This window comes from Symphalangus syndactylus, chromosome 12 (assembly GCF_028878055.3).
Source record: "Symphalangus syndactylus isolate Jambi chromosome 12, NHGRI_mSymSyn1-v2.1_pri, whole genome shotgun sequence".
Lineage (NCBI taxonomy): Eukaryota > Metazoa > Chordata > Mammalia > Primates > Hylobatidae > Symphalangus > Symphalangus syndactylus.
Window position 1 is genome coordinate 129,768,914 of NC_072441.2, and position 27,038 is coordinate 129,795,951.

The window sequence follows — 27,038 nt, forward strand, 5'->3', positions numbered from 1 at the left end:
CCTCATGTGTTCATCTTGCCTGCCACTAATAGCAGTAATAATGTTATGGGACGTTTTCCTTAGTTTAGCTAAGAGCCAGGTCCTTATCACATGGCCATGAAAAATTAGGCTCACAGACGATTTGAAGGGTGAGAATAATGGGATTTATTGGGCAAAAAGGGGGAACAGGAACTCTCTTCAAGGCCAGAGTTCCTGCTAGTGTAGGATTCCCACCTCACAGATTGAATTCCAGTTTCCACCCAAGGAGAGGAGAGGCCAGGCTCCTCCCTGCTGCAAATGGCACGAACGTCTGTGGCTGCATCCCAGTGTGCGCTCCTCTCAGTGCATAGGCCAGTTGGAGTTTTGACAGGGATCCCTTCCCACCTGGCTGTCTCAGTAATAGCTAACATTTATTAAGTACTTTAGTTATGTGTGAGGCACTATTTTAAATATTCGAATTAACTAATTTAATCTTCTCATCAACGCAATGAAGTAGCTGCTATTACTGTCTCCATTTCGTGGATGAGAAAAGATAGAGAAGTTAAGCAACTTTTCCAATATCTTGTCATTAGAAAATGACAGCATGAGTAATTGGTTCCAGAAGATCAGTGTTTCAAGCCCCTGCAGTCTTCTTAACCACTGCACATAACAGCCTGTCTTTGGCTGTGGTACAGAAGGGGGCACAAGGACAAAACCCTGGGATATATTTCTAGCAATTTTCATAGGATCTCATGCCAAGCTGGAAAACACCATCTGTGGAGAGTCTTAGATAGATAGAACAATACTTGCATTTTAGAAAAATCATTCTTGCTATAGTGCATAGGATGAATTGCGAGAGACTGGGAAGAGAGGTAAGAGTCAAAGGGCTGTTGAAATGATCCGGGTAAGAGATGAAGTCCCAAGTTTAGCATGGAACTTCCTTCCTGAGCTATCACCTGCTTACCTCCCAGTCACTGCACTACCCATTCCCCAACATGCAGGCCTACCACTCATGGATGTGCAGGTGGTGCCCTGCACAAATACACCTGGCCAATAGGGGCATGTGGGAGCTGAAGTGAGCGTGGGCTCTGGCTGCCACCTGTCACCCTATAGTGAGGATCTGTATCTGCCAAGAAGAAAGGCATCTTTTGCTCACTTTCACAATGAAGCATAAGGACTAGCAGTGGTCCTGTCCACATATATCTTCTACTCCCGACATTTAAAACTATTTTTGTTCCTAGTTATGTCATGATTTTTCCCACCTCTGTGTTTTTAATCTTTGGTTTCCTCTGCTAGGGGTGCCCTTTCACTCACTCATTTCATTCATTTATTCTTTCACTTATTCATATAACACAAAATTTTGTACCCATCATGTGCCAGGTACCTATCTAGGTGAAAGGGATTCAGTAGGGAGCTCACAATCTAGGGGAAGAGATGCCTATTAATGAAATAATCACACAAATATAGTAGTATACACTGACATATGCTTTGAAGGCAAAGTTGGGGGATCATGAGACTGTATCTTGGATGTTAGGGGCTCATCTTTGGGGTGTAGGTGTCTGTGCTAAGATCATGACTGGGACTACATGGCTTTACTTAGGATGTGACTTTTGAGCTGAGATGTGAAGAATAAGTAGGAATTAATCAGGCAAAATGGTAGGGAAGGGGAGTGGCCACCCTTCTGCGGTCCTACTGTATTCAACAGCACGTCTTGTCTTTGGGTCAGATGAGATACGTCCGGAGTTTAGTAGAGGCTCAGTACAATAACAGGACAATAAAGGAGGAGGAGGGCCAAGATTGGAGGAATGGAGAGACATCTCTCAAATCTACAGAGGGGGAGGCACCAAGAGCCAGGCAGAAGGTAGGAAATCGGAGATTGAGGAAGAGACCTCTGAGAAATTCTGGGAGCGGGCTCCTGAGGAACATTTAAAAATAAGATATTCAGTATCAAATTTTAGATTGTGCTTCTGTGGTTTAAAATTCTTCTCCCAAACCTTCAATATAATATGTCACACACAAATACTAGTATGAAAGGTTTTGGGAGAAATCAAGGGAAAACTGAGTTCTCAGTAAGGATCAATGGGGAACAACGGAGAGGGCAGAGCCAACTAAGGTGAGAAGCAAGTGAGGTCAAAAGGTCAATGGAAACAAAAATGTGGAGGCTGCAGCGACAGGAGGTATTCATAGAATCTGCTGTGTCTACACCTCAAAGAAATAGCATTTTATTTGTATCCAGTTGTAATTACTGGTCAGTGTAAATGGATGAGAGTAGGGGCAGCCCTGACTGGGAGACAGAAGAAAGGCATGCCCTCACCTGGTGTCTGTCAGTAGGCTGGGGCTGTGCTCTCACTCTAGGTGTCTGAGACTCAGTTACTTAAACTCCAAGTCAAGGAGACTCACCCCTAACAGCTAACACTCCAAGTCACTACCCAGCCAGCTGTAGCACAAAGCCTACCAGGACCGTGGAGAACTAATGAACTCAATACACATTTATTGAACAGCTGTTATTTTCTGGGTACAAAAGTCACTTGGGACATGGCCCTCGGTCCTTGCCCCCTGGAGTCTTCCATCTCGGTGTGATCAGTGCTGTGACAGAAGCAGGTCCAAGGCTATGGGAGCAGGAGTGGGACCTTGACCCAGGTTTGGACATTGCGGCAGCTTCCTGGTGAAGGGACACTTAACTGTGGATACATGGCAGGCAAAGGGAGTAGGACAGAGAGGCACAGGCACAGTGGCTCCCAGGCTGTTTGTGCTGCCGGCTCTGGGGCTTACCCTTAAATACAGAGTAACATGTCTTGATTCCTCGAGGTTTTAACAAGTCATGTCTCTCCAACTGCTTCTCAAGGCCATAGAGATTTCGTGCATATTTGGGTTAGAGAGTAGGAAGAGGCAGAATTTAAATAGTGCTTTGGATAGTCCCTTGTCCAAGAGCTTTCTGCCCAAAATACTATCTGTCACCATGCTTAAAGTCCACCCTTGGCTCCCCACTTCTTCAGGTCTGACAGCCACCACTGGGGAGCCACCAATGGAAATATAGGACCCTCCTGGGTAAATTCATGCTACAAATAGATTATTGGTGAGAATAGAAAGATAGATAGAGAGGTAGGGGAACCAGAAAGGGGAAGAGGAAGGAGGATAAGGGGGAGCAAAGGTGCTCTTGGAGTTTTGCAAATTTCTTGCTGCTCCTTTTCTTGTATCCTCCACTTTTCTAATCTCAAGACACACATTCAGTAAAGGCTACTGAATACATTCAAGAAGAGGGTGGAAACTGTGTTTAAGGTAGGTCTGTACGGCAATGTACCAGAAAGAGTGGGGAAACCCCGTGTGACTCCTGCTGGGTGGCCCTGAACAAACCCAGTGCTCTCTCTGGGCTTCTGTTTCTCCACTTGTCAAGTGTGCAGGTTGAGTTGGATTCTCCTCAGGGGAGCTTGCAGTCTTGACTTCTGTGGTCTCCAGTTTAGACAGCAAACTAAGAGGAGAGCTGTTTCTGTGGCTGACAGGCTTGGGCTTTGTTTAATCTGTCTACACTGAAGCCAGGCCTGTGGAATCATGCAAAATAGCCCCAGAGGAAGATGTTGATGGCCAGCAAAAGGACAGCATTGATGTTGCAGACATGTCTCCAGAGTGGCTGCTCCTCAATGCTTGTCAGCTTCTGTTCCAGCGCAGCCTTCCCTGCCGGGCTCAGGGCCTGCTCTGGCGCTCCAGGGAGCCCACAGAACCAGCTCCAGAGCAACTTTCCCCAGGACCTGCTTGGGGCTGGAGGGACAAAGCCAGAAGACGAAGGAGAGCAGGAGGGGAGAGGCAAAGAAGATTGGAGAAAGGAAAGTGATAGGAGAGTAGGGGAGGGAGAGAGATGGTGAGAAACTGATGGAAAGTATGGGGGGTGTACAGAAAATGGGGAGGGGTAAAGCCATTGACTTGTACTTTCTGCAAACCACAGACTGGGTGCTGAGCTGGTACTCTAGACTAAGTTCTGATCTTGGCCACAGCACCCAAACAGTCATGTAGTGGAAGCACTACTTTCTTGGAGAGGGGATGGTGTATTAAGGTGGCAGGATAATGTAGTTCATCCCAATTCATAGCACAAGTCCTGAATAAGGGAAGAAGGAAGGAGCATTATCTCACCCAGGAAGAAGGAAGCATTTGAACCAGACAGACTGCTACAACCGCAATTGGAAAGGGCACTGGGCTGCAAGCCAGAAATCTGGTTCCAGGGCCAGCTCTGCCATTAGCTGACTGTGAGACCATATGCAAATCACTCAGCTTCTCTGAGCTGGAGGTTCTTTCTGTCTCAGATGTATCAATGACATATGCCCCATTCTTCTCTGGGTTGTTCTGACTACCAAATGAGGATGGAAATTGGACAGCACTTTAAAAAGTTACCAGTGCTGGAGCAGTGGGAGAGGTTCTGGTGTATATGATATTCTAAATGTGCACGAGACCGAACCCATGCAGACATGGGCTTCCTCGGGGTGAGAAAGGGACCTGCTCTGAGGTTAAAAGGTAACGCAATTCACTAAAAACTAAATTCAAAAGAAGTAATAAGGTAAATATTCTTAATTTTTTTTAGATCAGCAGATATTATATTACAAATAAAATTAATGTAAAAATCCTTTCATTGAGATTGAAAAGAATGCACTGGGAATGAATGCTTTATTATGTTAATGGGTTTAGAATGTGGTAGCTGGTAAGTTCAATAAAACCACAGGATGTCAGAGATGCAAGAACCTTGGATGCCATCTGGTCTGGCTCCCTGATTGCACAGAGGAGAAAAAAGTCTCAGGAAAGGGAAGAGACTTATTTAAGGTCACATAGCAACAGAACTGCACTAACGATAATATGAACTCAGCATTTCGTTTGTACTAGGCGTTATCATTTTCCAAGCTGTTCCAAACATTCTCTCTTTTGATTCCCTTGGCAACCTTCTGAGACAGAGGTTATATGTGTGTGTGTGTGTGTATGTGTGTGTATATATATATATACACACACACACACACACAGAGGTTTTATATATATATATATATATATATATATATATATATTTGCAAAGCAAAATATACCATGAAGTAACTGGGGCAACTGATAAGACCAGGCAAGGTGATGTTGATCTTCAGTAGTGTCTTCTGAAGTGAGCCTATGTGGGTTTTAACCATGAAAGTTTGGAAAAAATTATATCCATCATTATGAATAGCTTTTTATACTGGATTATTGGCTTTTAACTGCTGTAGCTTGGGAAGAAGCTTTGAGCCTTAGACCTTGGTGGGATTCTGGGGCTTATGATGTCATTAACTCTAGGCAAGTGGCTGTTTCTCTAGAATCAAGGCCTTAAAGCAAAGGTGAAGGGCCTCAAGAAAGGTGGGAGCCTTCTCAGGTCTGGAGGAAAGTATAGGGCCCCTAAAACCCGGCAAAGTCACGAGAACTGAGTGGCATGGCATTGCCAGCCATGCTGGTGCGGCAAGTGATGCTTTGCTAATCCTGTCTGTGCTCTTAGCTCTCTAGAATTATTTAAAGTTTGGCAAATGAGAGGCTGGTATAAAACTAGAGCTATGGCCAATCCAATGAGAGAAAGCAGTTGCAGCTGCTGAGGGAACCCTAACTCCATCCAGGCACTGAAACCTCTTTCTAAAAAAAATCTTAATGATTTTACTGTTTTTTCACATGAAGATGCATTTTATTTCTCTGCCTGGACGTTATAAACAATGACATGCCATTGTGTTTAAAAGCCCAATATTACTACGTTATTGACATTTTTATCCATTTTAGTGTAAACTCTACATCTTTGCACTACCTGTTTGCCTCCAAGAGATTCTCACCTCCTTGGGGACAGAGACTATGTCTTATTCACCTACTTGTATTGAGACTTTCTTTCACTGAGGCAGAAAATAAATTTAAGAATTAAATGTCTTTGAATTTTTAATTCACAAGGGCAAGAGAGATTAATTTTGGACTTTAATTTGCAAACTTATTTAACTTTTCGGAATTTATTTATTTATTTTCCTGGGATGCCTTTTTTTTCTTTTACTTTTATTTTAGTTTCAGGGATACATGTGCAGGTTTGTTATATAGGTAAATTGCATGTCACTGGGATTTGGCATATAGATTAGATTATTTTGTCACCCAGGTGGAGCTTTATAGAGTTTAACATTTTCCTTGGGAATTTTATAATTGAAAAAATCTTTATAATGTTTTCACTCTATCATTAGAATGTTTTGATACTGTTATTTCATTTCACTCCAGGAAGGTTATAGCTGCGTTGTATCTAACACAGGTACCTCAAATCATGTCTTCAAATAATTTTCAACTTTAGATACTGTGTAGCCTTGGAGTAGATTTAACTGACATAATCTTCTAACACATGTAGAAACCTCCAGGGGTGCACTTCATATGTTATATGGCCCATCAGCAGCTCGAGGAGACACCCAGAGGTGTGGGAGGTGTTTTGGAGGAACCTCATGAAAACATAAGTGTATGGAGGCATGGCTGCTCTCATCCCACGAGGGACAACCACGCTTCTGTATCACTACAGGCAGACTCGTTGAGCCCAGGGGGAGATAAATACGTAATAAGGAAAAGTGGTGGTGGCGACACGGGTGAGGGGTTTCTTTGTCATGCCTCATGTTTCCTTCCATGTGGAGGGAACATCGTGGGTGTAACATTCTTTGATTTTCTGCCCTTGTACTCATTCAACCTAGGGGAGGTGAAGGGACTTCCGTGTTGGTAAATTTGGGAAGGATAAAGAGGACGTGCTTGGCTCAGCCCTGTCCTTCTTTACAGGGAGGACAGGGCTGAGCCAAGCATGCCCTCTTTATTCTGTGCCCTGATCAGATCTGCTGGTGACTGGATGGGTACCTCTGTGGAATACGGGGGTTCAGTATTAGGAAGTGCATCTGCCTATAGATATAAACCAACTCTTCCCACTTACTTACACTTGATCAGCAATGAGGGCACTATTTTGGCTCCGATCTGCCTGACTCATTAGCCCCGTGGGAAAGGAGTTAGGGTGATATTTATTGGGCTCTCTCAGAGGCCCCATCCCAAAGGCTGCCCATGACATAGGTCTGTCTCCCCTGTTCCTCTGTGATGAGTATCCCCCGGCCCGCCGCAGCCTACCTTCAGGCTGCTCCTGGCCCAGGCTCGAGCTCTCCGCTGCTCCACCTCCTACAGGGCACTCCCCGGCTGGCCTCTCGGATATCTCCGGTGTGCTCTCGTGGGCCTCCTTCTCCAGCTCAGAGAGGGGGCAGTTCCGAGTCCACCATGTCAGGCGTGTGAGCTGGAGGGAAAGAAGACACTGGAGTCAGTTGCCTTGGAGAGAAGTCATGCTGTAGAAAAACAGAGGCCCATTTATGGAAGGCCATCTGAGCAAAAGCAAAGAGTCCAAAGAACAAGGCCAGGGCTGGGAGTCAGGAGGCTTGGATCTTAGCCCTGACTTCCTCTTTCTTCAAATATGAGCACTTCCTGCTCTACACCAGGTGCTCTACCCCAGGCTTGCGCCAGGTGCTGGAATACAGACCTGAAACACACCTGGGCCCTGTCCTCATGGATTTTACAGACTGAGGCAAACGAGGCTGGACAGGGAGGCAGGCACTTGAGAACAAGTCTTCAAAGGTCAGGCTGAGGAGTTGTAGCTTAAAGAACAAAAACCCTATAGGCAATGGAGAGTCACTGCAGACTTTAAGCAGAAGATAGAGACTGTAAGTGCCGGGATCTTCCAAGGTCTCTTGGAGTGAATTGAAATGGGTCCAGCCTGGAGGATGTTGTAAAAGTGGAGCCAAAAATAATGGGCACCTGAGGAAATGGGTAAAGGAGGTGAAATCAGGACACCGTGACTGACTGAAAGAGCCAGGTGAGGGACACTCGAGAGGCTAATATGGCTCCAGGGTTCCTGCCTTGGGTGACCAGACATGTAGTGGTGCCTTTCCCAGGAATAGAGAACACAGGACAAGGAGTGGGTATTAGTGCTGGTGAAAGAAGGAAGAGAGATAGAGATAGAGAGAGAGAACATGTACACACACAAATATGATGATGTGCTTCAGGAGTCTGCGGGTCCGCCAAGTGGAGATGTTCAGGCGAGGAGAAATAAAACTTACTTCCTTGGATGGCCCTGGTGGCTTTCTCTCTTCTCCTTTTTGGTGGCTCAGTAAACTAAAACACAGCAGTTCTCTGCCTCATATCAGTGGTGCTGGACTCACCGCTGCCTGAGCTCTAAGGCAGCTTTCTGGTGCATGTTGAGCTGGGTATCCCTTATCCTGCTCCCAACTTCTTACTTGCCACTGTGCTGGGCCCAAGCATGCATCTCTCTGGGATCAGGAGAGCCTGGGAAGCTTCCTTGCTTGTAAATATCTCTCAATAAACCTTACCTAATACTTCTAATGGGTGTCACCAGTAGCATATGGACTGTGTCTCTTTATGTCACCAGGGGACAGTTGGATTTTGGGGTTTGAATCTTGGGAGAGGGGTTTTGGCTGTAGATAGAGAATTGAGGGTCAACTTTATATAGAAAGTTGTTGAATTTATAGCCCACGGGTGTTGTAGGGTGAGACAGGTTATAGGCCATAGATGGGTTCCTAAGGAACACTGATATTTCAGGAGCAGACAGAGAAGCCTGTGAAGAAGTCAAAAGAGTGATTGGAAGGGTAGGCAAAGCAAACAACAAAAAAGCAAAACCTAGGGAAGAAATATTTCATGGAAGTGAACAGAAGAGAGGTCTTCGGGGTGCAGGAAGGTGGTCAGTAGTGTCCAGTTCTCTTGGGAATTCACTTAAGATAAAGACAGGAACATGACCTTTGATTTTAGCAATAAGATGTTATCAGTGACTTCAGTGAGAGCAATTTCAGCAGAAAGTTGGGGACAACAGCCAGACAGCAGCGGGTTGAGAAGCAGGCAAGAGGTGGGAAGTGGAAGCTGGGAAAGGAAACCATTCTTTGCAAAAGTCTGCTATTGAAGGGAGGAGAGGGAGGCAGCAGGAACTAGAGGGTAACAGGATTCAGGGAAGAATTTTCAATTGGGGAAGACTTCGGGAAGAAGAGTGAGGAAACAGGCAATGGAGAAGAGGTTGAGGATTCAGCAGGAGGAGGGGCTCATTTCTGGTGTGAGCCACTGGAGAAGTCATCCTGGGAAGGCCCTGCTTTTTTGTAGGAATCAGTGAAACCAAGGGTATAAAGTCGTCTTGCAAACTCTAAAGCACCATCCATCAAAAGATTATCCGTGATATCCACTCAGTGTTTCAGGGACTGTCTTCCAGCATGGGCTCTGTTATGGGCTGAATTGTGTCCTCCCAAAATTTCTGTGTCGAAGTCCTAACCACCAGTACCTCAGTATGTGACTATATTTGGAGATGGGGTCTTTACAGAAAATTAAGGTTAAATGAGGTCACCAGAATGGGCCATAATCCATTATGACTTAAAAGAAGAGGAGATTCAGTCACAGGCAGGCATAGGGGAAGACAGTCTTATACAAGCCACAGAGGAAAAACCTTGGAAGAAACCAACGCTGCAGACACTTGATCTCAGGCTTATCGCTTCTGGAACTGTGAAACCATACATTTCTGATGCTTAAGTCACCCAATCGGTGGTCTTTTATTTCAGCAGCCCTAGCTGTAGGCTGTAAGTGTTCAAGGGCCGTTGCTTGTGACAGGGGAGGATTTCTATTTGAGTTCTTTGCCTAGTAAGCTCTCTGTTTCTTTTCTCTTGTATTTGTTTCTTGGCCACTCAAAAATCCTCTATTCATTCTTCAGGGTCTAATTCAAAGTGTCCTCGTCAGTGTGCCCTCCCTGGGCCCCCAGGAGATGACTGCCTCTCCCTCTGTGCTTGGCCCCTCTGGTCGAGCTTGGTCCTTCTGCACTTTCTCTTTGTATAATGACAGCTTGTGTCAGCATCTGTTTCCCCCTGAGGATAGTCTCTGGCAGGGACCATTCATCTTTGTAAGCCTAGCACAGTGCCTAGCATATAGTAAGTACTCACTGAGTAATTTTTGAGTTGAATGAATTACTTTTCATTGGGGAATTCGTAGCCCAAGGCACTTTCCCTCCCAAGGACATCTGTGTGGCCACAGGGGAGACCATAACCCAACAGAGTAAAAGTCAGCAGTGGAATTCTAGGCTATGGGGGAAGGGAGAGCATTTCTGGAGGGCCTCAGTATGAGCACAACACTTGCCTGTTCCTCAGGGATGGGAGTCGTACAGAGGCTGAGGATGATGATGACAATGGCAGTGAGCCCGCAGAGGAGGAGTGCAAAGTACAGGTAGTGGAAGTCCTTCAGCACTGCTGGCCTCCGGTCCACGTCCCCACAGGCTGGCGCTGGGTATGAGAACTCCAGGATCATGCGCAGAAGCCCCACTCCCAGGCCAAACATGAGGCCCCAGAAAGCTCCCTGTGAGAGAGGGCAGACACGAGCTGAAGTGAGATCCAGGTGGGAGACCCTAGGAAGGTAAAACTACTTTGTCCCCAAATCTCTCTCCCACTGGTTCATTACTATGTTGGGCAAATCCATCTACTAATGGGAAAATGAGTTCCCCATTAATGCTGAGACTTGTCTTGACCTAAAGGCACAGAGGAATAGGGGCTCTAGAGTCAGATAGACTAAGATTTGAATCCTGGCTCCATTGTGAACTGACTGAACGAATGACTCGGCTTTGCTGACTCAGAATTTTCTCATTGGGGGCAGTAATTTAAAAATTCATAAACTTAAATCAGTACTAAGTTAATTAACAGATGGTTAATATTCAACTATAATGGAATAAGCTTTTGTAATAATCAGGGAATAACAGGATCTCCTTCCCAACCTTCTGTTATGATAAATCAGAAATCAGAATAGAGACTTTCCTTTCATTGATATTGTTTTTAAGAAAAGCTCTGATACCTCTCATGTCTTTCTTCTTTATAGCTCCATTTGGCCCTAACCTGTACCTGTTCCCAGCATGTAATAGTATGGGAGATACTGATCCTGATTTCAAAAACTTTGGAATGAGCAGAAACACCCAGAGTTCAACCAGGTCCTGCTGTGCGGCATGGTTGTCAGTGAGATGAGACCTGTGCAGACGGTAGACACTTGCTTAGGTGCACCATCAAGGGAGGGAGTTCTATGACCTCATTTTCAATGACCTTGAGCTCTCACATTGTTTTTGTGGACTGGTGTCCATGATATCCCTCAGCTTCTCATGGTACAGCCAGCCTGTCTCTTCTAGGCTATCCTGGGGAGTAATCAAGGCTCCAGCCCTGGGGTACCCCTAGCTTCCTCCCAGATTCTGTCAGGTGTCAGTGGCATTGTATGAATGATGCATGTGCAGGAACCCTTGTAAGGTCACATTTTGTCATCATCATTGTCATTGCTGTTATTTTGCTTACACATAGAACCGTATAGTGTTAGACATGGAACAGACCCTAGAGTTATTACAGTCTTTCTTGCACGTTCACACACACTGTTCCTTGTGTCTGGAACATTCTTCCCCCTCTCATTAATCCCTCAGGCCTTAGCTCAGATGTCACTTCATCTAGGAAGTCTTCCCTGACTCCTCCCAGGAGCCCCATAGGTTAGGTGCTTGTGCTCTTTACTCTCCCACCAGCCAGCATACTTTATTACTATTGTTTATTCAATGATCTCTCTGCCGGCCAAGTGATGGCACATCTATGTGAATCTCGTAAACCACTGCATCCCTGGAGCTGCCATTATAAGACTGATAAATGTTTGTTGAGTGAATGAATGAATCTAGGCTGGATGCTGTGGTCAGGAAAATGGAAGCCTAGAGGGGAAGTGGATTTTCCCAAGGTCACAGAGACCAGGTGATTGAGAGACCAGGTCTCCAGCCCCTCTGCTGTATGTGAGAGACAGGTACACTGCACTCACGGGCTCTGTGACCCTCTTGCAGAAAATGGCCAGCAGGAAGAGAGCGGTGATGGGTGGGGCCAGGTAACTGGTGACAGCCTGGATGTAGTCGAAGAGCTGCCCACTGTTGGAGCTTTGGATGATGGGGATCCAGAGGATGCTGATGACAACCAGGAACACCACAAACACTCTGCCAGAGAGAGCACAGGGCACTGAGGCACACTCTCGGGTGGGCATGGTGTGGTGTGGGGTGAAGGTGATGCACAGGAACCAGGAAGGGAGAAGGGAGGGGAATGCACAATCACTAGATCAGAGAAGGTTGGCAGCTGGAATCTCAAATACTAAGATTCAGAAACTGAGTCTTAAAATCCCAGAATATTGGAATTTTGGAACTGAAGAAACTTATAATTCTAATGCCTCCGTGGCACTTATATATTAGAAGCCTTCAAGGTCATGTCACCCACCTGTTGCTATTCAAAGAGGAATTCATACATTCCACCCCACCCCCCACCCCAGTCAAAGGCCTCTGGTCTCTGCTTAGAATGTCTTCTCCTCTTTTCCATCCCAGCCCTGTGTAGGGCAGCTCTTTCCCAGGTGACTGCAGCTTCCAGGGACTGCTCCCTCCTCCAGGCACTGATCCTCTCTCCCTTACTGTGGCATCATTGATCTTGGGAAAGAATCCCACTTATTCACCTGACTCCCTCTCAACAAACTGTGGCTCAGACCTAAGTCCCCAAAGCATTCTGCATGTATGATTTTGCAGTTGTGTGAAGTTGATGAAAAACTTTTCTTGGATGTGTTGGGTGCAATAACACATATGACCAGTAGATAGAGCCCGAACCTCACTGATTGAGGAAATGGTAGCAAAACCAGTTCATGTGCACAGATAAGGAATGCTTCTTTTGACATGTCACTGCATACCTGTCTTCTCCTCTCCTTTTCCTCCCATTTTGCCTCTCTCAGACTCCACTAGAGCATCAGCTACCCAAGTAGCTTCCCTGCCGCTCGTCCCCCTCCTCTTTGCACAATCTGTCCTGCACTCAGATCCTGCAATGGCCAGTCACCTTGCCTAGGGCTGGGGGTGCACAGATGAGCAGGCAGTAGGAATCCATTAGGCAGCCCTGGGCAGAAGGCATCTAGTGGAAAGAACAGTGAGTGCAAATGCAGGGAGATGTGAAAGAGCAAGATTCCTAAATTCAAGTACCTATCCACAAAGTGTGAGAACTTTAGTCCAGAAATCCAAGTTAGGGAACCTTTGATTATGAAGCAAAGATCTAAAAAAGGGCCCCTTAACCTTATGTAAACTACAAATCTCCAGCCTATGGAAAACCAAAAATTTTAGCCACCAAGTTATGCTTTTAAAAGCATAAAACTGTTACCCACAAGATAAAGTTCAAATTCCTTAGCTTGGTGTCCAAGGCTCTGCATCATTTGGAGACAGCCCTCCTATGAAAATCTCCACTGACGCAAATACCTTGCTGTGTTACCTGTGTTTCTACCTTTCTTAATAAACTGTGAGCACCCTGAGGGCAGGGCCATATGACCCATCCATGGGTCCCCTGCATGTGGGATGTGATGCATAGGAGATGTTCAGAGTGAATCTGATGGATTAAATTAATAGCATTTTTTTTTAACCGGGTGTAACATCCAGAGTTGGTTGGGAATACCTTGGGTGAGCTGCTTGCTAACTTTGCTTGCACTTAGACAGTTTACCTTTCATTTCTTGAGTACTTTTTCATCTCTCAATAACCCTGTTGATCAATTCCAAGATAAAGTTACCAGGGAAGAGGTGTTTTTTAGGAGGAGTGGTCCAGGGTTGGGGAAGGACTTACTTGAAATCATGTGGAGAGCTGGAGCTTGAACCCAGTGCTCTGGCTGCCAGTCCAGCGTCCAACCCAGCCACATCTGTTCAGGGTAACCCAGGGCAGGGGAGAGGGGAGACGGCACTTCAGAAGGAGGGAAGGAGGGGCCAGCGCACCTGCCCACCACCATCAGCTCCTGCTCTGTTGCCTTCCTGCGGAAGCGTTGCCACACGTCAATGGTGAACAGGGTGCTGCTGCTGTTGAAGATGGAGGTGAGTGAGCTCATGAGGGCGGCCATGATCACAGCAATCATCAGGCCCCGCAGACCTGGGGAGAGACAAGGCTCATGTGAACGGCTGGCCTGTTAAGGCTGGCTCTGCCAGGACCACAGAGGCTGCTGGAGCATTCTGTAGAGTCAGGAGCTGGGGGTGGGGATGAGAGAGGGAAGGGGTTGGATGAGGCTCCCATCCAGCACAGATAAGAAATCCTAGACCATAGAACTAGAGGCTGGGTTCTGCCCAGGCTCTGTCCCTGCCTTGCTATGTGGCCTTGGGTGACTCTTGCCCCTCCACCCCCCACCCTGAGCCTCAGTTTCCTCATCTGTCCTATTAAGTTGTGTATGACTAGGCAATCTCTAAGATTCTCTGAAGCTTTGACATCTCAGTCTAGGTTTCACAGCTTGTAGACACTTGGTTAGTGGGTTGCTGCTGGGGAGAGGAGAAAGGTGATTGTTAATAATTAGGTGGATCTGTTTAGTGTTTCTATACCTTCTTCATTGACATGGTGGTGTTGGGCTAAAGCCCTGGCCTGGGAGGTAGCAGCTTTGGGCTTGTTTCCTGGCTCTGCAAGTAACCAGCTGTATGTATGATCCTTGGACTAGCTCCTTGCCATTTCTGGGCCTATTTTTCCACTTGAACAAGGGAGGATGGGACCCACTGGTATCTGAAGTTTCTCTGACAGTGATCAAGCTTCTAGAGATATGGCTGCTCACCCCTGGGGAGATGATCCCAGCCCTGGTGCCACCTCAGTCCTCTTTCGTTCCAAATCCATATATTTAACCACCTTCTGATGTCCCCCTCTCTCCCTTGAAGCGTCACAGGTGCCTCAGACTCAAGTGCTCCAAACTCAGGTGCCCATCTCCCTCTGGGGCCTTCTGTTCCCCTCTTTAGTTATTGTCTTTCTAGCCCCAGAACAGAGCTTAGGGCTACCTGAGACCCTTGCTCTGCTCCCCTCCCTGTTTACCTCCAACCTGCCCCTCAGGGCAGCTCTGTCCTAGCTGGGCCTCCCTCCATGGCCACTACTGCCCGGATTCACTCCTCCTTCTACCACAGGGAGGGAATAACTCTACTCTCTGCTGCCCTCCATAATCCCACCTCTCTTCGTATGTCCTTAATCTCAATATCATTATAAACCCACCATCTAAAGGCCAAGATCTGGGAGCCTTCTTGGATTTCTCTGTCTGTATTATCCCTCAAATCAAGTCCTGTCAATTTAACCTCACAAACATCTTTAAATCCCTTCTCTCCATCTCTGATGCTACTGACTTGGTCCACCTACCTGGACCGCTGCAAACGCCCCATGGACCATCTCCCTGCCTACCCCCAAGCCTGCCTCATACAGAGTCGTCCACGCAGACTGGTCTTGCTAAAACACAAACCCAGTCATGCTCTCTCTGACCAAAACCCCGCAGTGTCCCAGCGCTCTGCTCTAGAACAAGGCTTGGCTGTGACATCCCCACCAGGAAGGTTGTCTTCATTCCTCCTGGCTCTTGAATCCACACTGGAATGCTTTCAGTTCAGACTTCATGCCCTCTCTTCACCCTGGGCCTTTGCACGCACAGCTTCTCATCCCTAGAATGACATTTCCTATGCCCCCGCAGCTGTGTCTGCCTAAGATTTAACTTGGGATGCAGCTCCATTTCCTTCCCTCTGGGAGACCTTCCCAACATCCTCCAGCTGGGTCAGGTGCCTTCTTAGGGATCCCTTAGCCCATACTGGGTCACCACACTGGTCCCACTGGATTGTGCCTCTGACAAGTCCAGGCACCCTGGAGACCGCATGATGCCTGAGCAGGGGCCTGCCTTTTATCTCTGCATCTCCAGAACCTGCCCACAAAGCTGGTGTCTTATGTACAAATGCTTGTAAAAAGTGTGTATGTGTGTTAGGATGGGGGTGCAGAAGTGTATAGTTTTCTTCCCTCTTCCCATCCATGTTAGTGCCTTCCCTCCTGGGCAGTGGAGATTGGAGGAGGCTGGAGGTGAGAGTGCAGTGGGGTGTGGGGAGAAGAGACTCACCAACAGGCATGAGAGCCATGACCAGCTTGGGGTAGGCAATGTTGGAACATCCCACTCGGGCCCCACAGATTCTTTGGCAGACATCAGGGTCCACGCAGCCCACGTCGTCTGTGGAAGAAGTGATGGCAGTTAGAGTCCATGATCTCGTGCCTTCTCAGTTGGCCTAGTATTTGCTTTCCAAAACTACAGGATAATGTTCACTGGAGACTCTGACAGGGACCCATGTCTACAAGGTTGAAGGGCAAATGGTGTCTGGGTCTTTGGTAAATTTCTTGTCCATATACTTACTACCTGATTCACATTTTTTTTTCTTTCTTTTTTTTTTTTTTTTTTTTTTGAGACAGAGTCTCGCTCTGTCACCCAGGCTGGAGTGCAGTGGCACGATCTCGGCTCACTGCAAGCTCCGCCTCCCGGGTTCACGCCATTCTCCTGCCTCAGCCTCTCCGAGTAGCTGGGACTACAGGCGCCCGCCACCACACCCGGCTAATGTTTTTTTTTGTATTTTTAGTAGAGACGGGGTTTCATCGTGGTCTCGATCTCCTGACCTCGTGATCCGCCCGCCTCGGCCTCCCAAAGTGCTGGGATTACAAGCGTGAGCCACCGCGCCCGGCTCTGATTCACATTTTTTCTACTGAAATACTTATTATATGTTTGGCCCACAAAGCCTAAACTGCTTACTATGTGTTCTTTTTTTTTCTATCTTTTTTTTTTTTTTTTTTTTTGAGATGGAGTCTCACTCTGTCGCTCAGGCTGGAGTGCAATGGAGCAATCTTGGCTCACTACAACCTCCACCTCCCAGGTTCAAGTGATTCTCCTGCCTCAGCCTCCTGAATAGCTGGGATTACAGGCATGTGCCACCACGCTCGGCTAATTTTTGTATTTTTAGTAGAGACGGGGTTTTACCATGTTGGTTAGGCTGGTCTCGAACTCCTGACCTCATGATTCACCCATCTCAGCCTCCCAAAGTTCTGGGATTACAGGAGTGAGCCACCGTGCCCGGACTTCTTTTCTTTTCTTTTCTTTCCTTTCCCTCCCTCCCTTCCTTCCTTCCTCCTCCTCCTCCTTTTCTTTCTTCCTTTCTTCTTCTCTTTCCTTCTCTTTCCTTCCTTCCTTTTCTTTTTTTCTTCTTTCCTTCTTTTCTTTCTTTTCCCTTCCTTCCTTTCTCCCTCCCTCCCTCTTTTCTCTTTTCTTTTCTTTACTTTTCTTTCTTTTCAACAGGGTTTCTCTTGCTCTGTCTCCCAAACTGGAATGCAGTGGGGCAATCACAGCTCACTGCAGCCTCAGCCTCCTGGACTCAGGATCCTCAGCCTTCCAAGTAGCTGGGTCTATGTGTGCACGCCACCATGCCCGGCTATGTATTCTTAAAAGACAAACCTTGCCAACCCCTGCTCTGGTCTAACATTGCCCAGGGCCACATTCCCATTCTCCAGACACTCCTTGAAAGCCCCCAGATCCCAATACCCAGAGAGCAAGGCTCACTCTTACCTGGGAACAGGGCCCGGCTGATCATGCCAGGCATGACGATGAAGAACATGGGGAGGATCTTCAGGTAGCCCCCCAGCACGGAGCCTCCCTTGGCATGAGACAGACTCTTGGCCGAGAGAGACCGCTGCACAATGACCTGAAAGGGCAGCAAATGAGGAGTGCAGTGCAGGTAGAGGAGAGGCTCCCTAAGCCACAGGTGAGCCCTGACACTGGGCATGACCGTGCCCCTTCTCCAGTCCAGTCACAGTCCCAGAATGAGGTCCAACCCTCTATGCATCCAGACACTGGGTTTTTCTGCAGGAAGCCACCCCACTTCCTGACAGGCTAGGCTAAGCCTGGCTGGGGGATTACCTGGTCTGTGCACCAACACCAGGTGGCCAGCACTGTGAGCCCGAAAATGAGACCTGGCCAAGGGATGTCCCCGCTCACAGGGTCCCGAAGCATGTGGAAGGCATCGGGCCGTGGCAGGTGACAGGTGGTGTTGGGGACTGTGACATTAGGGATGGCCTGCCTGTACCGCTGCTCCAGGCCTGGGTACCAACCCACGTCCTGAAAGCCTGTGAGGAGACAGTGAGTGAAGCAGCCCTGAGACCCCACTGAGCCTGTCACTCAGCAAGCCCAGCCCCAGCCTCATGTAGGCCCTCAGGTTGGAACTGGCATGGGGATTGGGGATGAAGGAGGAAGATGGGGCTTGGGCTCAAGACCCTTGGTTTGAAGTAGCAAGAACCCCATTCTTTGGGAGCCCCAGCCTGGAGAGGGGACATGGCTCACATGGCTCTATGCACTGGAAGGTTTCAGTCGAACTGTGGAGGTGACAGAGACAGGACAGAGAGGAATTTAAGAATGAGGGTGGGGTATATTTAGGTCTCTTCCTTACCCAGAAACATGAGGACCAGGGCTCCCCCTACCATGATCACCGTCTGCAGAGCGTCTGTGTAGATCACGGCCGTGAGGCCCCCTGGGGACCCAAGGAGAGGGCTCATCAGTCAGCACCAGTTTGGGGACCTCTCTGGCTGCCTGCCCTGTGCGTGGCCACACTGGGAAGACCAGAGAAGACGCAGAGCCCTCTTAGCAGGGGAACTCTGGCCACCTGCCTTTCTCCACACCTAGTGCTCCCCTCTCCCTCCCCCGCAGGATGCCAGCTGGTCACAGTCAAAGGTGCCAGGGTCCCTTCTTTCTGTCTTGACAACAGCTGACTGTGGCCATCGCACCACAGCTTTGTGTTATTGTTTAATATCCCAAGTCCATTCCTTGTCTTGTAGTTCTGCCAGGAGTACTCCCTGCTTTCTCCTCCCAATGCCCATCTAAATGCCCCCCGTCTCTGGACCCCAACTTAACCATCAGTAAGGCTGTCCTGTGCTGGCCTCTCAGGGTGCCCAGCCCTGTGCAAGGAGATTTGGAGGAGGTGGGTTGTGGTCTCTGCCTGGGGCAGCCTGCGGTGACTCTGGCTTTGGTCATAGTCCCCTCTCCAACCTGCTCCCTGGGCAGTTCGTCTTTTGCGGTATTTCTTACTGTCTCTCCTTCCCTGTCTCTGCTTGACCTGTTCCTCCTCCCATTTCTGCCCATTTTATCCCCCTGGTCTCTGTCCCTGTGTCTCTTATTCTGTGCCCCTGTGTTCTTCTCTTCTGCGTCTCTGTCTCGGGCTCTCTTTGTCTCTGCCTCTCCTGTTTCTCCTTCTCTCCGTCAGCATCAGCTTTCTGTCACTCTGTCTCTCTCTCTGGTTGTCTCTCCTTCAGTCTTTCTCTCTGGGTCTCTGCCAGTCAGAAGCTTCCCTCTTGCCCTCTTCTCTCTGCCTACCTGCAATGGTGTAGACGGCAGTCACCACCAGCAGGATCCCTGTGGAGAGGTACAGGTTCCAGCCCAATGCCATCTGGATGAAGAGGGCTCCAGAGAAGATGTCAGTCTGCAGAGAGCCAGGACCCAAGAGGCCGGGCCACCCGAGGCCCTCAGTAGGGTTGTATGGACACATCACCTGCCTGCCCAGCAACAGGTGGGCACCTTCAGCCCTCATCACATGATGAAAATGAGCTTAAGTGCTATGCTAAGGAGTGTGGGTTTTATCTTGCAGACACTGAGGTGCCATGGAGACTTTAAAGCAGAGAAGTACTGTATAAAGCCTCCAAACTGAGATAAATTTAATTGCATAGTTGGTCTGCTAGACATGAAGAGAGTGATGGGGAATGAAGTGGAAGGCTGAGGAAGTGAAGGAAGGCGCTGGGCTGGAGAAGAAGAGCTCATTTAGGAGAAGAGAGGAAGAATCAGAGTTGCTGGCTGCTCCCTGGCAGAGCAAAGCCTGCTTGGCTGCCAGGTGGCCCATGGCTGACCCAATGCGGCAGGAGCCCTGGTGCAGATAGGCATGGGTCTGGGTCATCTACATACTTGGGTTTATTAGCAGACATGGGCTTATAGCCTGAGCCTAAGCTGACTTAGGGTGATTCTCAAGCATTGGTGGAACAAGGGACTTAAAGTGTTTTTCAGCCCTAGACCTGGCAATGGAGTGATTCATTTCCCTTTAGTGTATGCTTGTAGATACCATTCCATGATTGTTTTGTGAACCTGTTACGGGGTCTAAAACATAACAGAGTGGAAGGAGCCTGGACTGGGTCATGGAACCCATACTTCAGCTTCAGTTCTAGAGCTAGCCCTCTGTGTGGGCTTGGGCAGGTCATTTGACCTGTCTAGGTTTGTTTCCTGATTTTAGATCAGTAGAGGAAGATTAAAGACCTTTCTAACTCCAAAAACTAGGCAACTGATGCACAGTTGAACGAAGAATCCATTCATGAAAAAATAAATGAATGAACTCTGGATTGTGATTTATTTGAGTGTAGGTGCTGTCATTCACTCCAAAACCATTTATCATTCATCTCTGAGTACCCCAGTGCTGAGGCAGAACATGCGTTAAAGGTTTATAGGTCCCGCCTTCCTTTTTTCCAGCTGTGATTGTCAGCTTTCCCTCAGCAACACGCACAGGGTGATACACTCAGCAGTTCCCTAATTAGCATTTCCAGACACAATGACCACATGGCAGTGATACCTACCGAGATCTTGGTGAAGATGTAGAGGATGAGAGACAGGACAGACATGTACACCTGGATCCTCTGGCCCCCAAATCGCTTCTTCAGATACTGTGGCATTGTGACCACACCCGCTGCGATGTACACAGGGACGAAGACCCAGCCAAGGGCCAGGAGCAGCCAGGTTGCCTGGAAGAGTGGGGAGAAGAAGAAGGTATCCAGTTCCTGGTTGTAGACAGAGGGGCGGCTTCCCACCCAGGGGCAGCGCTGTGCTGTGGGAGGCCCTCGAACAGAGAAATAAGGGACCTGGGACCTGACCCCAGTCCTCCCGTGTGACCTTGGATGGATCCCTCTGTCTCCTCCAGACCTCGATTTCCTCATCTGTGAAATGGATTCTCGATTCACCATGTAGCCTCCCAGGCATCTCTAAGGACCCTCCCAGCACTAATGCCAGAGACGGAGGTGGGTTAGACCCTCATTATTCTGGAGCAACCAAGCCAGCTTCCTTACGTTCCACTCGAAGCCACCCACGGCAAGGCCTCCGGCAGCCCCTGTCCCAGCCAGGCCGATGAACAAGCCACTGCCCACATTGCTGGACATCAGAGATGCTCCAATCTGCAAGGCACAGTTGGGTCAAGGGTCAGGAGTCAGGAGTGATCTGAATGAATCTGGAGTGAGGACCATGAGTAGTGAGGAGGCATGGAGCTGATATTTATTGGGTACCCACTGTATGCCAGGCACTGCATTCATAAATACATTTAATTCCACAGATATCCGCAGGGAGGGGTATTAGTCATCCCAGGTTACAGAGGAAGGAACTAATGTGAGGAAAGATGAATTTGCTGGCTCCAGGTCACCCAGTGAGTAAATGGTGAAGTGGGGAAAAAAGGGAAAGTGGGAAGGAAGCCTGGAAAGTGGGGAGTGTGGACCTCCACCCTGAGGCCATGGGTCTGAGGGCCTCCAAAGGAAGGAAGCTGAAGGGGATAGGGAAGCCCTACAGGAGGGAAGGAAAGGCCCTCCCACCACCCCAGGGCGAGCCAGGCAGAGGGAGGAGCCGAGGAACTGAGCACAGGCCAGGTCGACCTCTGAGCTGAGTTAGTTCTCGGGGGGGCGGGGGGCAGCCAAGCACTTGGAGGCAGTAGAGAGCAGTGATGATGGTCAGCACGATCAGGGCAGTCAGCGCCTGTGCAGCATCTCCAGGAACCAGCTGGCCTTCTGAGTATGGGGACTCATTTAATCCTCGACACAACCCTCAGTGCTACTTTTATCCCCATCTTACCCATGAGTGAACTGAGGCACAGATAGGTAACTTGCCCAAGTCTCAACTAGTAAGTGACCAAATGAGGATTCAATCCCTGGCTGTCTGGCTCCAGTAACACTACACAAATGGTGCTTGCCACTTAATGAGCACTTGGTCAATATTATCTCTTATTATTAGATGGGATCTGTGACAGGGAGGGGAGAAAGGGGAGAGGAAGGGGCTCTGGAGCCTGGGAGGAGGCCTGAGGAGACCTCGGGGAGACGGCCGGGGGCAGAGCCGTGTTCCTTTTTGTATCCTATGTCACCACAATAAAATCACTTCCTCTATCAACGCCTCAGCTTCTTCACCTATACAATGTGGGACTCACTTCCGCCCAACTTCCTGTTCTTCCGGAGGTGCTGTGAGAGAGAAAGTGAGAGGAAAGGAAAAGCATTGAGAAATTCAGACAAAGCCAGTAACCAGTGTAAAGGCACAGAATGAGCAACAGGCCTGACATTGCTGAGGCCCTGGTGCCAGCGCCTCTGACACGTGCACATGCACACTCACATGTGCACTCACACACACACAGGCACAGTACACATACACTCACACATACGCACACTGACACGCACAGGCACTCACAGGCACAGTACACACTCATACACACACTGACACACATGCACTCACACACAGGCACAGTACACACACTCACATACACACTGACACGCAGATGCACTCACACACAGGCACAGTACACACACACACATACACACTGACACGCAGATGCACTCACACACAGGCACAGTACACACACGCACACACAGACACATGCACTCACACAGGCACAGTACACACACATGCACACACACTGGCACATATGCACTCATGCACACAGGCACAGTACACACATGCACACTGACACACACGTGCACTCATGCACTTGCACAGTCGCACACATACACACACACATGCACATGTCCTCATACATATGCCCTCACATGCACAAGTATGCACGCACGTGCACATTCACAAAGCACACTCATGCACACACAGTACCCACATTCACACATGCATACACACTCACACATGGAAACAAATTCACACAGGCACTCACACACACACTCTTCCTTTCTCAGGCGGTCCCAGGGTGCTTGTAGGGCTGGGCTGGACCACCCAGTTAGAGCAGAGAACACCAAGGCCTCCTACTTCAGGGGAAGAAGCCTCCCCCAGGCAGTTCTTGGAGCAGTGAGGCACCTCCACCGCCACCCAGCCCAGGGTTTCTAACCTCACTTCTGCTCCTAACCCAGGAGACATCAACAAGATCAGCAGGGGAGGCCCATATGGGGAGGAGGACCATGCAGACCTCTGAAACAGGATGGGCGACTTCACCTTCTGATCTCAGCCTCCCAAGCCACACACTGTTCATGGGGCACAGACTCAGGGCAGGGCAGACGCCCAGACAAACACTCCAGCAGTGCTGGTGGGACTGAGCTTTCCCTACCCAGAGCTGGTTCTCACTCCGGCCTCAGGCAGGACCCAGGTCTCAGGTGCAGGAGGCACAGCTCACAGCCTGGCTCACCAGAGGATGGGGAGGACATCCTCTCTTTCCCACTGGGTGCCTGCTGTGTGTTTGGGGCGCAGTGGGAACCTGGGAGTGCGTGCCAAGGACTCCCTCTTGTTCGGAGGCCTCGGGTTCCTCACACTAATCGTTGGGCCAGAGCTCGGCTCTCTGCGGGTTGACCAGACAATCAGCAGGGCCCCTGGGCTTCTCCCGAAGTGGTCAGAGGAACCTGCTCTGTCCTGCTTCTTTCTCCTCCTTTCCTTCATTTCCAGGCTGTGATTTGGGGGGCACTAGCTGAAAAGAACCATTTTGAAGGGTTTTTCCTTCTTCCTGATGAGAAGGTGGCTGGTAGCACCAGGGACCCCGCCACTGCTCCTGCGCTGCCAGGCCCAGCTCCCCGCCATCCCTGGGGATTCTGTCATGCTGGACGGACAAGAGCTCGCTGCCCCTACTTCTTCCTGTCCCAGATACCTAAACCTTCCAGAGAGCCCTGGAGGCCTCCTGTGTTTCTGCTACTCTTTAACAAGTCTGTGACCACTAGAGAGTGGGGAAGGTGGTGAGAACGAGAAGGGTGGGGAGAGGCGTGGAGATGGCTGGTGGTGTGAGTGTGCACGTGTAAGTGTGTAAATGAGTGTGAGTGCATGTGAGTGTGACTGTGACAGTGTATGAGAGTGCATGAGGGAAGGTGTGAGTGTGAGGAGTGTGATTGTGTGCATGAGTTTGCAAGTATGTATGAGTGTGGGCATGTATAAACGTGTGTGGGTGCCTTTGCATGTGAGTGTGAGAGTGTTGCGTGTGGGTGTGTGAGAGTGTGCATGTGGGAGTGGGCATGCACACATGCCGTGTGTGAGTTTTGCATGCCTGGGTGTGTATACTGCTTCAGCTACCACTGGGGCTGATGACTCTACTGGTAATTTTTGAGGCAGGGCTTTCCTCCCTCCATCCCATTCTAGGAGGAGGAAGTTAATTTTGAGGACCAATAGAAATGTGGGGTGGCTTGATGGGAGAAATTGTAGCTCACAAAGGTTTGGGGATCGATTCCCTGAGGTTGTCGGGGATTTTACCTCTGTGATTCCCCCAACTTAGAAATGTGGGGTGGCTTGATGGGAGAAACTGTGGCTCACAAAGGTTTGGGGATAGATTCCCTGAGATTGCTGGGGATTTTACCTCTGTGATTCCCCTAACTTAACTGCTCTTCAATATTAAGCTTATGTGTCACCTTCCCCCCAAAATCTTTCCTAACCCTAGCTGACTCCACTGTCGGGTGGTCAGGGGCTTCCAAGCTCTGGTGAGTGCCCCCTGCTTCCCTCTGGCTCAGCAGTGCATATGATGTTTATGAATCTATCTGCCCCACTCAGCTCTGAGCTTCTCTAGGACAGGGACATTCTAGATTCATCATTGCAAGTCAAGTGCCAGATGTAGGGCCACACCTAGGAGGGGCCAGGGGATGTTTATCCAAGGTGTGTGCTAGCAAGGCCACTCAGGTTGCAGGGTGGGTTTGGGCGGGAGAGAAGGGGCCCAGAGTCAGGAAACACAATGAGGAGGTCTTTGCCTTGGTCCAGGTGTGAGAAGATGGGACAAGGGCTTGGATAGTGGGGGGGGGAAGAGAGTTGGGAGCCTCTGCACTAGGGGTGGTTGAGAAGGGTCAACTCACTGGCCACCAGCTCATGGACCTCCCAGCCAGGAAATAGCCGCCAATGGTCCCTTGACTTGCACGGATGGATGACTGGAAAGGAAATAGATGGGATGAGGATTTCTCAAGCCTCTCTGAACCTCTGCCCTACCACCTCCACGCAGATTTCCTTCCCCTCGGTGCAGGCGCTGTGGGGACACAGGGTGAAAACTGAGGCAGAAGAGAGCTGCCTGAGGCTGGTTCCACGGTTTCTAAGCTATGTGTCTTGGCAGAGTCACTTTCTCTGTGAGCCTCGCCATTCATCTCCTAGGGCCAGTGTGAAGAGCAAAGGAGGTAACGGATGTCATGTGTGTGAAGCCATTGATTGTGCACTCTTGTCCCCTTATCCTTCCCTCCCCAAAGTGCGCTTTCGGAGTATGATTTAGTATCACCTCCTTAGATGTGTAGTGCTCACCCTTTCTCTGAGCTGATCCCCTCCCTGCTCCCAGCCGGGCTCCCACACTGGAGGCGGGAGGACAGAGAGGGCTGCAGTTTGACTGTGATACTGAGCCCCGAGTAGAGTTATGGGTACTGCTGTGGAGTTTCCCTTGCCCTGGGTTGAAGTCAGATCACGCCACTGAGCCCCATCCAGGACCTCCCTGTCTTACACCAGTAGGTGGTCAGTTAGCAGCCTGTTGGAATATTCTCTGGAGATACAGGGTGAGGGCAGAACAGTGGGTAGGGAAGGATTAACTTGAAGCAGCTATTCAGATGCAAAAGCCAACAGTTTTCTGACTTTCCCCTAAGGGAAAATAATCAGTCACCAGGGAGTGATAAATGTGTGTGGGGCCTTGTGCTTGTTAAGCTTTTGCTTGTATTTCCCGTGTCAGCTCTGATCCTCTTGGAGGCCATATGAGCAAAACAGATCCATTTTACAGATGTGAAAATGGAGGCCCAACATTGGAAGCAATTTGTCCAAAGTTACAGAGGAGTTGGTGCTTTTCTCGGCTGGCCACTTCCAGGAGCCAGCGATCATCTGTTAGCCCAGTTCTTCCTCACACCAGCACTAGAAGGCAGGGACTGTTCACCCCCCTTTATAGATGAGGAAACTGAGGCCTAGAGAGGGTTTCTGACCTGGCCACAGCCTAGGAAGTGACCATCTGGGACTTGAATCACAGCAGAGTCTAAAGGTGCTCACACTTCTGCAGAATGCCATGGTGATAATAGCAGCCATTTATTGCCTGTTGATCGGGCACCAGGCACCGTGCCAGGTGCTGCAGTGTGTCTTGTTGCTGAATGATCACAGTGTAGTCCTTACTCTCACTGTTCACCTGAGAAAGCTGATAGGCCTCATTTGTTCCCAGGGACATGATGTTCTCATTGTTGCAGCTGGGACCTGAACTCAGGTTTCCCTGACCCCAAAGCCTGGCCCCTGCCTCTAGCACTGAGGCTCCCGGGAACAATGGAGAACAGAGGAACCTTGGAATTAGCCTGGCACACTTCCCTGAGAGCACATGAGCCCCTACTCATTTAGAAATCACCTTAGCCAAGATGCTAACGAATGCAGGACTGAAGGGCCAGGGGTCAAGAGGTCTCAGAGTTAGGGGCCTTGGGGTGGGAAGAAGGAAGGAGTGAGGCTCACGGCAATCAGGGATGGTTGGGGCCGAAGGCAGCAGGTGCTCAGAGAGGAGTCAGGAGTCGGGGGCCTGGTCTGACTCTCCTTGTGACCTCAGACCAGCCACACCCCTCTCTGCCCTTCTAAAAACGAGGAGATCAGGAGCCTGATTCCTGAAGGCCCTTCCGTCTCAGCCCCATGGTTCTATGATCTGCTTCTTTCTACCTAGCCCTGCCCCAGCTCCACAGCCCCACCCAAGCTGAGAGACCACTACTACCTCCCCTGCTGGCCCCAGCCTCAGGGCCCACTTACCCAGATCCCCACAGCAATGACGAAGACAAAGTAGATGACCACCACGGTGATGTCGTAGGCGTGCAGACCAACTCTGGAGTCCAGTGCTACGTGTGGAGCTGTCTCAGTCCTGACCTCGTCCCCTGAAGCTCCAGGCCCCATTGCTGCCAGCTCCTTGTTCATCTGTTAGTGTTGGTCAACAGCAGGCTGGACTTTGAGGTGCTCCTGGCTTCATTCCTTTCCTTTAATGATTAAACTGCCCCAAGCACCATTAGTTGGTGAGAAAACTCTGAGCCCTGCTGGGACATACAGTCCTGCCTCCTTTTCTCCCAACTGCTACCACCAAC

The 27,038-nt window shown here is 49.3% G+C and overlaps 1 protein-coding gene across 2 annotated transcripts; it reads right to left on the reverse strand.

Annotated features, from left to right (window-relative positions):
- Window positions 1-1,951: 1,951 nt before the first annotated feature.
- Window positions 1,952-27,038, reverse strand: SLC5A9 (solute carrier family 5 member 9). Of its 2 annotated transcripts, XM_055254869.2 has the most exons (15): window positions 26,713-27,038; window positions 24,828-24,899; window positions 20,883-20,987; window positions 20,679-20,753; window positions 20,397-20,561; window positions 19,156-19,261; window positions 18,236-18,316; window positions 17,710-17,915; window positions 17,359-17,494; window positions 15,874-15,981; window positions 13,757-13,907; window positions 11,800-11,968; window positions 10,111-10,326; window positions 7,069-7,228; window positions 1,952-3,714 (listed from the first exon to the last, which is right to left on the reverse strand). In XM_055254869.2, exons 1-15 carry the CDS (start codon window positions 26,872-26,874, stop codon window positions 3,506-3,508), a joined length of 2,121 nt encoding a protein of 706 aa, XP_055110844.1. In that variant the 5' UTR covers window positions 26,875-27,038; the 3' UTR covers window positions 1,952-3,505. The 2 variants fall into 2 exon arrangements, with proteins under 2 accessions (XP_055110844.1, XP_055110845.1); XM_055254870.2 differs by lacking the exon at window positions 20,679-20,753.

Coding starts and splice junctions, on each gene's coding strand:
- SLC5A9 (XM_055254869.2), bottom strand. CDS start 26,874: ATGAACAAGGAGCTGGCAGCAATGGGGCCTGGAGCTTCAGGGGACGAG. Junction 24,900..26,712: donor TCATTGCTGTGGGGATCTGG/GTAAGTGGGCCC, acceptor TTTCCTTTCCAG/TCATCCATCCGTGCAAGTCA. Junction 10,327..11,799: donor GCAAGAGGGTCACAGAGCCC/GTGAGTGCAGTG, acceptor CCTCTCTCACAG/GGAGCTTTCTGGGGCCTCAT.